Source organism: Varanus komodoensis, unplaced genomic scaffold, assembly GCF_004798865.1.
Source record: "Varanus komodoensis strain SLA01 unplaced genomic scaffold, ASM479886v1 scaffold1, whole genome shotgun sequence".
NCBI classification, from domain to species: domain Eukaryota; kingdom Metazoa; phylum Chordata; class Lepidosauria; order Squamata; family Varanidae; genus Varanus; species Varanus komodoensis.
Window position 1 is genome coordinate 6,486,723 of NW_025335268.1, and position 12,809 is coordinate 6,499,531.

At 46.8% G+C, this 12,809-nt stretch overlaps 1 protein-coding gene across 1 annotated transcript in view; it reads left to right on the forward strand.

The window, feature by feature from the left end:
* Nucleotides 1-1,363: 1,363 nt before the first annotated feature.
* Nucleotides 1,364-12,809, forward strand: part of LOC123024724 (calpain-2 catalytic subunit) — a 55,042-nt gene continuing 43,596 nt past the window's right edge. Inside the window, exons 1-2 of the mRNA XM_044432845.1 lie at nucleotides 1,364-1,743; nucleotides 6,754-6,823. Of these exons, the coding sequence (XP_044288780.1) occupies nucleotides 1,507-1,743; nucleotides 6,754-6,823 (307 nt within the window). The 5' untranslated portion in view covers nucleotides 1,364-1,506. The remainder of the gene's footprint in view (nucleotides 1,744-6,753; nucleotides 6,824-12,809) is intronic.

Sequence of the window (12,809 nt, forward strand, 5' to 3'; positions counted from 1 at the left end):
GATGAACATGTTTACTAAGGAGTGGGGAGCAAACCACAAATGAGCACAGTGGGATTTATTTCTGAGTCTCATCTGAGAGAGTTTGTATGAGCTCAGTAGTGAACTAGATACCTTTAGACCTTGGACTTAATGATCTTACAGACATGCACACCCTAAATTCACATTCCTCTCCTCCTCCTTGCACTGCTGTATTTTACAACTGTTTCAACTCAAATTAAAGAACTGCCACATCTGCAGGAATAAAATGGAATTTGCTTCTACTGCCCTGACTTATTTGGAATAAGCCCATTTTGACTGAGGGGGATATGATAGCCCTCTACAAGTTTCTCTAAGGTTGTCACAAAGCAGAAGGACGAGCTCTCTTCTTATTCATCCCAGAATGCAGGACACAAAATAATGACCTCAACTTGCAGGAAACCAGATTCAGGCTAGGTATCAGGAAAAACTTCCTCGCTGTCAGAGCAATTCAACAGTGGAACCAGTTGCCCAGAGAGGTGCTGGGCTCTCCCACACTAGAGACATTCAGAAAGAAACTGGACAGCCGTCTGAGTGGGATGGGGTACAGGATTGGACCCAATGGTTTTCTTGGCCCCTTCCAACTCTACTGTTCTATGATTCAATGAATTCTAATGGCACCAACAGTTTGTATGGAGGCAGGGTGATTCCTAAGCCAGTTCCTTATCCATGGCTTTACAGGAGCTATCCATGGGATTCTCCATGGCACTAAACCTAATTTAGAGATGGCGCACTATGGATGGTTCCTATAAAGCTCAGAAAAAAGCTGCCATGGATAAGTTGCCCCACTTCTCTTGCTTACATCCAGTTTCCCCCTTTATGACATCTAGGAATAAGAAAGCCTTCTGAAAGATGTGATGACAAAGGGAGTGAATTTAAGCCACAATCCTATATATATATCTAGACAGGACGGGGGGGAAGTCCTTCAGGTCCCATACTGGCTAGGGAGATGCCGAGATTTGAAAGGCTTTTCCTCTGCTAAAGATTCGTGGGATTGTGCCTTTATGTGCTTACCCAGTGCAAGGGAAAACCAATAATGTCCGGATGAACGGGGCGGGGGGGGGGGGCATTCGGGCGGGGAAACAGCGCTTTGTGGAGGAGATGCCCCCCCCGTCCGTCTCCCATCCGCGACCCGAATCTTCGGAGCTGTTGACAAGTTGGGGCCCCGATCCGCCTCGTCCAGCCCGGGACCCCGCTGGCCCGAGGAGAGAGCGCGTGGCAGGCGCCCTGGGCGGTCGGGCGGGCGCGCTGGCGGGGCCTCTTAGCCGGCCTGCGTCTTGCACTCCGGGCTGGGCCGGGCCGGGCCGGGCCGGGCCGAGCAGGCCACACCCTGACGGGGCTCTTTCCCCTCTCCGGGCGATGAATCACCCGCAGCCCGCTCGGCTCCGGATGAACCCTGCTCGCCCGAGCTTTCGCGCGCCTCTTGGCTGACGCGCGTTCGCCCAGAGACCAGCCTGCAGCCCGCGGCAGTCGGCAAAGGCGGCGGCTACCATGTCTGGGATCGCCGCGAAAGTAGCCAAAGACCGGGAGGTCGCCCAAGGGCTGGGCTCCAACGCCAAAGCCGTGAAGTACCTCAACCAGGACTTCCAGGCGCTGCGGGAGGAGTGCCTGGAGGCGGGCAAGCTGTTCCAGGACCCCTCTTTCCCCGCGGCCGCCTCTTCGCTGGGCTACAAGGAACTGGGACCAAACTCCTACAAAACTAAAGGCATCGTTTGGAAGAGACCGACGGTAGGCAGAACGGGCGGGCCCCTAGCGCGGGCCCCGGCCAGTGGTGGGAAGGGGCGCGCAAGGAGCGGGGCAAGCGCGGTTTCGGAGCTGAGCCGCTTTTTGTTTGGGCTGAGAGAGAAGGCACGAAGTTGCGTCTGTTTAACACAGAACGGGTTGCTGACGTGGGGAGAGAGCCCCCCCTCCCCCGCTTAGGAAATGTGGATTAACTTTCTCTTTATTTAAGGCAGTGGATTCCTGGGAAAAAAAAAAACACATTACTTCTCTCTCCACCCCACCCTATTATCTCGGCGAAGATGACACCGCAGCATTGCGTGCCTTTGCTTGGTCTTCGCGTCTGATCTCCCCTGCTTCTGTACCTTAGAAAGGAGCTATACTGGCCGTGTGGCCATCCAAGGGAAAGCCGGGAAGAAAAAAGTTGAAGTTCCACCACTCTAGAGCACTCCGTGCAGATTAGAAGTTGTGTGCTTTTGGCAATGTTTGTACGTCACCCAATAGCCAAGTTCTTTGGGCAGCTTTGTTATGAGTGGTCAAGTCATCTCTGACTTTATGAAGACCCTGGGAATAAATGCCCTCGCAAATGTGCAGCTTCACAGCCCTTGCTCTGCTCTTGTAAACCAGGGCAGGTTGAAAGAACAATAAAAGAGAAATTAACAGATATAGTGAGAACCCTACAAGCAGGAAGGTATAGGAAGCACTGGCTGTCATGTTTAGGTAAGTGGTTGTGCAAACAATTACAATCATCCCATAGGCTGCTAGAAGGGTTGTATGTGTTTTTATTGTGATGGAAGGGGGACTTCTAATTTGTGTTGCTGATTGTGCAGAGCATGGGAATGGTCATTATATTGGTGTAATCATTGCAAACTGAGCCAGAGCTTTTCCTGGAAGCAAAAATGGCAAAACTGAGGCTGTCATACTTTGGCCAAGTGACCAAAGTGACCCTGGAGAAGACTGTCATAAATAGGAAAAGTCAAAGGCAGAAGAAGAAAAGGAAGGACAAAGAAGAGATGGATTGACTCCATAAAGGAAGCTACAGCCTTGTTTTAGAACAGCTAAGCAGGGCTGGCATGGATAGGACATTTTGGAAGGTTTTCATTCATCAGGCTGACATAAGTCAGAGACAACTTAACAGCAATCGGTGCAGAGAACAAAGATGCACTGATCTTTGTAGCACAAGTTCTGGAAGAGTTGCAAAAAGGCTTATCTCCATCTAAGAGGTAGGGCAGGGTGGGGCTGGAAGCATAGTCACATCCTTCCAAGCAGACTCATGCAAAAGAGTGATGTGGCTCTTGCAAGACCTGAGAAACCACAGTACTTTCCAGAGAACCTATTTTCAACATTAAGAGATGCAGCATCAAAATGCTTTTGTCCTTCCTACAGGGAAATAAAGTTCATGAGCCTACAACTGGAAGCAGCAGTGAGCTGAGCATCCCATCTGCCCAAGACTGAGCATCTGCACATGGAAGGCATATCAAAATACTAATTCAGCGCAGAGCATCTGCTGTGCATGCAGAAGGTCCTATGTTTGATTCCAGAATCCCAAATAAGGAGGAAAAACTCCTGCCCATAACTTTGGAGGGCAACTGCCCTCTGGGATCAACACTGGGGACCAAGGGTCTGACTCTGTATAAGGCAACTTCCCAGTGTGATAGGCCCTGCAGATGTTTTGGATGAAAATCCTTATTAACTCGAGCCACCATAATGTGAGTTGTAGTCCAGAACATCTGGAAGGTGCTGTGATGGGGAAGACTGTACTAAGAGATTTAATCTGATCCATTGATCTGATTTATACAAACTCACATGTGTGAAACTTGGGCAAAGAAATTTGTAGGAATTTAGGAAATATGGGGAGTTTGAAAATACCAAGACACAAATAACAATTGAGATTAAATGAAGAAATAGCGATTTGATTCCTAAGTGTGGTAGAGTGCTGGACTCAGACTCAAAAGATCTGGGCTCTAGTTCCTGTTTGTCTATGAGGCTTATGGGGTGACTTTGGGCCAACTACTGAGGTAGGGCTAACCTACCTCACATGGTTGTTGTAGAGATAAAAGCTTGGCCTGCCTCACATGGTTGTTGTGACGATAAACTGGAGAGGAGGAGAACTGTTTCAAGTTTCTTGAAAGAGGGAAAAAGTGAGATAAAATATAATAATGGCAATAATTTCTACTTTACATGCATCATTGTTCAGCCTTTTCTACCAGGGTAAGTCCAGCACCATGTTGAGATGATGAGAGTTGTCTTCCAACCCATCTCGAGAGCACCAAATTGGAAAAAGCAAGACTACATGTTATACTTGCCAATGAAAACAACTTGTTTTGAGAAGGGTTGTTCATGAGAATTGATATCTTTTGTGTTGAGAGTCAAGGCTCTGATTGGATGATCTACACAGCTGCTGTCAGGAGACATCACTTTATGGTGATCACTGTGATAAAGTATTCCAAATGGGGCAAACACTGTTTTTGCTGGCATCCATATGGTGCAGCCCACAGATCTAGTCCTGGGTTGAGTCACATCCTGGGCTTCTAGCACTGACTTTAAATAGCTTGCTTCTATTCAACCAGTGGCGTAGGCACTCATATTTATGCATCAGACCTGCATTCCACAGCCTCTTCTGTCTTCAGGAGTAACAGTAGGTCACACGTCTCACATATAGCTTCAAGTTCTTCTGCTTTCTTCTTACATTCGTCCAGGGATGGAGAATGTGTGGTCCTCTAGATGTTGTTGGACTCCAGTTCCCATCAGTCCCAGCCATTATGACCAGTGGAAATCCAGAGTGCAGATGGTTTTCCACCCCTTCCAGTTAGGCCATAGCCCTGCACTCCACCATTTATTCCTGGCCTGCTCGGCTTTTCTTATTTTGGCATCCAGCTGTCGTCTTTCGTTGCACTTAGAGTGCAGTCCTGAGGATCACACCGTAGATAGAGGGAGGCTCTGTGTTTGCTCTGTGTTCAGAGCTCTTTGCATAAGCCAGGCAGGATGAGAGGAAATGCAGGCAATTTCATTGCCATCCCTCTGTTTACAATACAGAAGGGTCTCTGAAATAGTCTGCCTGGACATGGGATTCTTATGTACGTCCTCCCCTCCCCTCCCTTCCCCTCTCTTATTTACTCCTCTGAGTTCTTTTTGTAAGGGAAGCTTTTCAAGGTGGCTGGGAGGGAGGGCAGAAGAGAGAGGCTGCACATTTGGATCCCCTCCTCCATGATCTGTCCACAGGCACAGAGAAAGATGTACAGAGCATCTTGTGGAGCCCCTGTCTAGAGGCCGTAGGACTGTTCTTTGGCTGGCAAATTGCTTCCTCGGCATCCATTTAGTGACCCTACTTTGTAGGATGGATGCAGCTATTTACATGTGTGTCTCCTTTACTTACAAAGCAGGAAGCCCACGCCCCTTGTGATGCAGCTTCCTTCTCAGCAAAGAGAATCTTTTGGCTCAGCATCTGGGGCAGCTTTTAAACAGTGCAAAGAGCACATGGGAGAAACACACACACACATTCTTGAGAGCAGAAGCCAGCCAGACTGCAGAGTCCTGTCAAGATGCCCTTTGAAGCTCGAGGCAGCTGAGAAAAGTGGAGGCCTCTGTTTATTCAAGGCAGTGGACTGAAAGAGTCCATGAAAAGTTTCCTTTACTGCATGTTTTGCATAAGAGCCCAGTGCTGACATTACAGTTTGCTCAGTCAAGAAAATTCTGCATGAGTTTCAAATAGTTACAGAATGGACAGAAAAACAGTATCAGTTATTTTAAAGCTGCAAACAGGGAATAAGACCTTGCAGGTCCACAGCCAGTCCTTCTATTTCTGATGTTCAGGTGTGAGTCCAGTTGCCAATATGGGCCAAATGACAGCATCCCCACACAAAAGGGAAGTGTGGGTTTGTTTCTCAGGAGTACATGGGGGAAATAGGTGCGCACATTCTTGGGAGGAGAACAAGAGTTTTTGTAGTCTGTCTGTCTGCCTGTTTCCGTGTTTTTCAGAAGTACAAAAATCATGAATGAAAAAAATCTAGCTGGGGCGCACTACAGAAACAACCCAGTAAAGACTTTGTGTACTGAATAGTAGGCAGGAATGCTGACCATGGGAAAGAGTCGGAACAAAAAAGCAGGCAGGTAGGTGGGAGAGCTGAATGCAGCATCCTGGAGGAGCCACTGGACAGGTCACTGGAAAACTCAGTCTCTGCTCCTAGTGATATGCTTAATATCCACAGAGAGAAAGGGAAGGTAAAGACCCAGTGGAAACATTGGCATTTCTCCCTCCCCTTTGCTCCACCATTGTTTGTCACTGGAACAAATGGAGAGACACATTTCCTCTGCTGTCTTCATCCGCAAACTCATTCAAGGCACTTCTATAAAAATAATCCGGAATTCTAGAATAAGGATAGGATTAGGATGCAGCACAAGGTTCCATGAGCAATGGTTCCCCCCACCCCATCCTACACAGTCCGCTGACCTTCAAGATGTGTGGTTCAGAACAAGTCTTTGTAGGGTTGTAGAAGTTCTAATTTCTCTCTAGATTTCACAACTCTTACTGACATCTGGTGATGTGGCTTATGTCAGCTCAAGGGCCAAATTCCATTTCAGACAAGCTCTCTGCAACTGTATCCCAGTGGGCCCAAAGGCAAAAGGGGCAGGGCCAACATTTCCAAAATGACACACACATTTTAGCTTAAAGCTGTTACTGTCAGTATTTAAGCCTTAGGGGAGGGGTTGCAGCCTTTAGAATGGGGAAGAATCTGCACAAAAGCCTGGAAAAACACCAAGGGATTGTTGTTCTTGAGAAAGAAGGTACGGTTGGGAGAAAGGCTTGGGACTGGGGGAAGGGGAGACAGCCTTCTGGGGACCCCAGCAGGTCAGATTTGGTCCCTAGGCCACAAGTGCTGTGCCTCTGCTTTATATTTGATGCTGAGAGATGTGATCCAATGAGCCATTCATGCATCGATTCCAGGGTTACCATCATGAATTAATCTGGAATGCCCATATCTTTAAGTTAAACAACCTTTTTCTTTCTTCCTTTGCCAGGAATTGTGTTCCAATCCTCAGTTTATTGTTGGAGGCGCAACTCGGACAGATATTTGCCAAGGAGCTTTAGGTAAGACAGAGACTGCATATTTACCACCTTGATGGAAGCACCTTTAACACGATGTCTGCATTGCTTAAATACCCTAAGCTGATGTGTTCCTTCTTGTGCCAGATGTGCTCCTTATTGACAGCGGCCGTTAATGAAGTTGTCCTTGTCACGAGTTATTGCTATTGATTGTGGCTTTAGCCCATAATGCGTATGGACGTCCTTTCTGTGCTATTGTCACAGTGATAGTGAATTGCCCCTGTGGAGGGCCACCCACTCATCCCCCCCCCCCCCCCAAAAACCTTCAACAGTGTTCTTGCTTTGCTTGCAACTGTGCTGCACTGTCCTTAGCCATCCTCTTCCTTCCAAAATCTGACAGTGGCTTCAATTTGCAAACTGAGCATGTGCTCAGTGTTTCCCTGTGGTGAGGTAGGCAACCGGGGAGTATCTGCATGGAGCACCTTCAAGCAATGATTCCCCCCAACTTAAAGTAAGTAATTAGAGATTAATTAGAGATTAATTAATTAAATAATTAGTAATTAATTCTGCCTAAGCAGAAGGAGGAGGCACCATTAAGCTAGGCTGTTGCATGTCCCCACAGGGCACCCAGAACAACTGGGCAGCAATCAGGTGTGCAGTAATAAAAAGAACACCACAACGTATTCTGTAGCTGCCCAGCCACAGTAGGCCATCCTAGGAACTTGGCTGGTGGAGGCAGGGAGAGAAGAAAATGAGACTGAGTTTTGGGGGGTTTCATTATTTTTAAGAGGAGAGGAAGTGTGTGTGTGTGTGTGTGTGTGTGTGTGTAAGAGAGAGAACAAGTGTGAGAGATTGTGCATATGTGTGCATGTATCTATTTCCTTATTTCCAGGGGAGGCAACTGGTTTTTTCAGTGGAAATACTTATCCATCACAGCTTTTCTTTTTGGCCTTATAGGAACTATCTGTGGTGCTCCATGGTAGTGAGCCTATTTTGGCAATGCAGTTCAGCACCACGGACAGGGCCTTTAAAGGCCCTGTGAAGCTCAGAAGAAAAGCTGTAATGGATGAGGAGCCCCACCAACATAGAAGCAATCTTGCTTATTTCTTTTCTTGGTTGTGTCTGCTGAAAATTGAAGTCTTTAATTCTTTTCTTCTGTTGACCAGTAGCTTAGTATCTCTATGCTTGTATCTGAGTTCTCTGTCATGGACAATATACTATTCTTTTACTTTCAAGAAAGCATAGTAGATGATTTCCACTTGTACAGCTAATAAGTGTGTTTTGCACCCTGTTGATCCTGTGTGTATGTTTGCACAAATGTTGGGTGTGCGCTCAGCATTGGGTCAGAGGAGGCAACGCAGCACGCATGATCAGTCCTGGGGCCCATCATGACCTCAATCTGGCCCTGAGAATATCTCCATGGAGATCGCCATTACCAGCCGCACCATTGTCAGCTTGCATGGTTGTGTGAATTCTCTGCATCTGTCCTCACATGGCACAGTCATGATCTGAGAGACACTTGATTATCTGTGGAACTGAGAATGTGGCTTCAAAGCAATGCTTTGGTGAAGCTCTGTTGCTATTTTGCCTCTGGTGACCCCTGTGGGCTCTGTGTCCAGTGGCGTGTCCTCCATCCTACCCATCAAATGGGCCACCAGCTGCCACTATCCTGTATTAGAGAGAAATGCCTTCTTTTTTGAAGGATGAGAGACATTGTTATAATGGACAATAACTCCTTACATTGCAGCTTATCCTTTGGAAAAGCTTTTAATGTGTAGATCTGCACCTTGTATTGCTTTTTGCTTTAATATATTTATTAGCTTCATCTGTTGGAGTAAGAACTTTTAGCTTTTTGTAAGGTATATTGATTTCTTTTTTCCTTTTTAGCTGTGACAAATAAAACACAATTCATCTTGTACAGTACAATCCTATAAGCATCTACTCAGAAGTAAATCCTGCTGTGTTGAATTGGGCTTCCTCTGTAGTAGCTGTGTCAGGATCATGTTAGAATCTTTAATGCTTAGTTCAGGCCCATTTTATACCTGACTTTATTGAAGAAGCTGCCATAAGAAAGTAAGAACATGGGAAGAGACTTACCAGGTCAGAGTAAGTCCTTCATGGTGCAAAGGAGTACCCAAAAGTAGCTCTGGCAGATGTCTGGCCTGCTTGTTCTGTCTTGGGGAACCCTCGGATTCCATTTGTCCCCCATGCTATTAAACATCTACATGAAACCTTTGGGAGAAGACTTTCTGAGGTTTGGCCTAATGGAACATCAGAATGCAGATGAAATGCTGCTCAGTCTCTCTTTTATACCTGCTGGTGCCAGGCTGGCTGAGGTTGGCTTGGGAGTGGGTCCATCTGGATGGATGCTCGCAGCTCTGTTTTGATGGCATTGCATTCCCCCAAAAGACCATGTCCACTGCTGGGGGCTTCTCCTGGAATCACAGGTGGTGTTGGTGACTGAAAATGCCTTTTATGAGTTTAAGTTTGTTGGTTGTGAAAATATCTAGGGAAAGCAGAACTTGCCTCAGACATAAAAGCCTAAAATAGTAAAGTTGGAGAGGGGCTTAAGGCCTTTGGGTTCAGTCTCCTGCTCAATGCAGACTTCAAGTTAAAGCATCTCCTGGATAGCTGTCAATTTGCATCTTGAATACTTCTAACGGGAGAATGCACAAGCTCGCTGGGAAATTGGTTCTATTGCTGCATTGCTCTAGAAGTCAAGAAGCTTTTCCTCATGTTCAGCTCAATCTGTTCCTGTAAATTGAGCCTGATATTCCATATCCTGCACTCTGGGATGATTGGGAAGAGATTCCAATCCTCTGTGGAACAACCTTTCAGGTACTCAAAGAGTGTTATCGCAACTCCCCTCAGCCTTCTGTTCTAAAGGCTAAGCGTGCCTCATTTTTCCAGTCACTCCTCAAAGGGCTTTGCTTCCATTCCCCTGAATATCTTTGTTGCCCTTCTTTTCCAGTTTGCTCTGCTCTTTCTTAAACTTGATACCTAGAACTAGACAGGTACTCAACATGAGGCCTAACCAATGCTGAGTAGAGGGGAACTATTACATCATGTGATTTAGAAGTGATATTTCTTTTCATATGCAGCCCAAAATAGCATTTGCCTTTTTTACCAGCCTCATCACATAGTTGACTTATATTGTTGCGATCTACAAGAAGTCCAAGATCCCTCTTGCTTGTGGTATTGTTGAGTGAAGTATTGCCCATTTTGTAACGATGCATTTGTTTCCTTTTTCCTAGCTGCAGAATTTGGCTTTGTCTCTGTTAAATTTCATTCTGTTGCTTTCAGCACAGCTTTCCAGCCTTTTAAAATTACTCTGAATGCTCTTTTTGTCTTCCAAGGTTTTAGCCAATTTGGTGTCATCTGCAAATGCATTACAGTAATGAACTTGACTACTGCAATGCACACAGTTCAGAAACGTGAATTGGTATAGAATGCAGCTACTGGGCAAGAGGTGTGCAGCCCTTATATTATATTATATTATTAATAACTGCACCAGCTGCATTGACTCTCAGGCTCATTTTGAAGTGCTGACGCTGAGCTTTAAAACCTAAATTGTTAGACACCAAGCTGTTTGAAGGACCATCTGCACCCATACAAACCTCCCCAGGCCAGCCCCTGAGGCCCCGTTGATGGGAGTGGGGTTGAGGGGTCTGCATATATCTTCTGACAGAAGCCTTCTCTAAGGATTTTGGATGAATCAGCTTCATCAGAACGATAATTGCAAAAAGGCCCCTCTGATGGATGTGTGGAAATTCACAGATGCCTTTCTGTTCCAGCAGTTTTCCACATTCGTGGTTTTGCCACCTGTGAGCCAGGGAAGCTCTGAAGACCGTCTCTGTCTTCACGTAGTAGAAGCTTAGCTGCTCACCGGTCTTGCTGGATGAGAGCCAGTACACACTCTGTTTGCATGCTGGTTGATTCACCTCCTTGCCATGAATGCTGCACTTGATCAAATGCAGACATACACAAACACAAATCCCTTGAACCAAAAAGTCCATGGAAAAAGATGTTTGGTATTTTAAAATTTTAAAAAATGAGGCATTGTCAGTGTTACCTCTCTGTGATGTTACTTATGCACTGCTGAATCCCACTAGTGGGATGTATTGGCCTACAGCTTCCATCATCCCTGCCTTATCAGCCGTGCTGGCTGGGGCTTATGGGTGTTGTGGCACAAAACAAAAAGGCTGCCCCGGTGCATCAAAGCATCTAGAGATCTCTTGACATCCAAAACCTTGAGAGGTCAAGAGAATCCGAAGCAGTGGCTCACAGGGCAATCCAGTGTCTGCTCATCATCACTAAATGCTGGCTGGGAAGGGCGAGGAGGAGAGCGGGCACCTGTGGCTCGGTGGAAGATCACTCACAGGCTTTGCATGCGGAAGGCTCCATCAGTGGCATCTCCAGGTAGGGAAGGAACAACTCCTGCCTGGAGCCCTGGAGAGCCACTGCCAGGCGGGGCCGACTGGGCTGGGCCAGATGGACCGAGGGCCGGGCCTCCGTAGAAGGCAGCTTCTTGCGCTCCCATCCTGGCCATCCGTGCCGAGCCAGAGAAGGACAGGGGACCCAGCTCTTCCAGGGCAAGCTCACAGCGGTGCATGCCCCATGCTCAGAGGGGTGCGTGCGGCCGCGAGCCAGTGGCCACCTTGGCTTGTGCACCTGTACAACAGCGGCACCTGCACTGTGCGTGCTGCACCCTTCCTGTGTGGCTGCTGCTCAGCAGTCATTTTGCTAAGCAGAAAGCGACTGTTATCTTTCTTCACTTGCAACAGCAGGTGAAAGCTACCATTTGCATTCCTGCCTAAACTTGCTAAAAACAGTGATGATGTTTTTTTTTTTTTTGCCTCCCTTTTTCAGTTAGAAATTTCAGTTTTTCTAAGTGTTCTGCTCAGAAACACTATTTTGACACAAGACTTTCCTTCCCTTTTATCCTCTATATCAGGGATAAGAGTCACAGAATCATGGAATAGCTGGAAGGGGCCCAGAGGGCCACTGGGGCCAACCCCTGCTCAGTGCAGGACTCCAAGATAAACCATCCCTCTCGGATGGCTGTCCAGCTGCATCTTGAATGCTTCTAGTGTGGGAGAGCCTACAGCCTTGTACGGTTCTAACAATCAAGATTTTTTTTCTTGATATCTAGTCAAAATCTGACTTCCTGTAACTTGATCCTGTTTTTCCATGTTCTATACTCTGGAATGATCAAGAAGAGATCTTGTCCTTCCTTTTTGTGACAGCTCTTCAAGTACTTGAAGAGTCCTACCATATTTCCATTCAGTCTTCTCCAGGCTAAACAGTCCCTAGATCATCCTTGTTGCCCTCTTCCAAACCCTTTCCAGCTTGTCTGCATCTTTCTTAAACTGTGGTTACCCATAACTGGAACCAGTACTCCAGGTGAGGCCTAACCAGTGCTGAGTGAAGGGGACACAGGTTTGGAAGTGATACTTCTATTAATACAGCCTAAAATAGTGTTTGCCCTTTTTGCAGCCACATCCCATTGTTAACTCATGTTCAGCTTGTGATCTACAACAAGCCCAAGATCCTTCTCACCTGCAGTGTTGTTGAGCCAAGTGTCCCCCACATGCTCTTGTGTCGTGGGCACATTTGGCACTTTTGGAAACTGTCCTGGGTGCCATCATAAAACAGCTGCCATGGAAGGCATGGCGAAGGATAGGTAACTTTCCCAAAGGGCTGAGTAAAGGCATAGGGGAAATCCACGCCCGTATTCCCCAAACAGCGCTTCTGAACCTAGAAACCAATTTCAGTGATTCCAACTGCCAGTAAGAAAACGTGTTATTAATGTTTGTTTGCTTTAAAGTGGGAGGAGTAGGTCACCTTCGTGGGTCCCAAGACAAGTGCCCAAAAGTGGTTTCTGCACCCACTTTAATGCCACTACCCTCTTTCCTTTGCCAGTATACAAAGTAGGATTCAGCGATGAAACAGTGCAGCAGGAGGAAATCTTCTGATTACAGTAAACTCAGCGTTAGAAATTGAACAAGGAGCTGGCACTTCAAAGAAAACA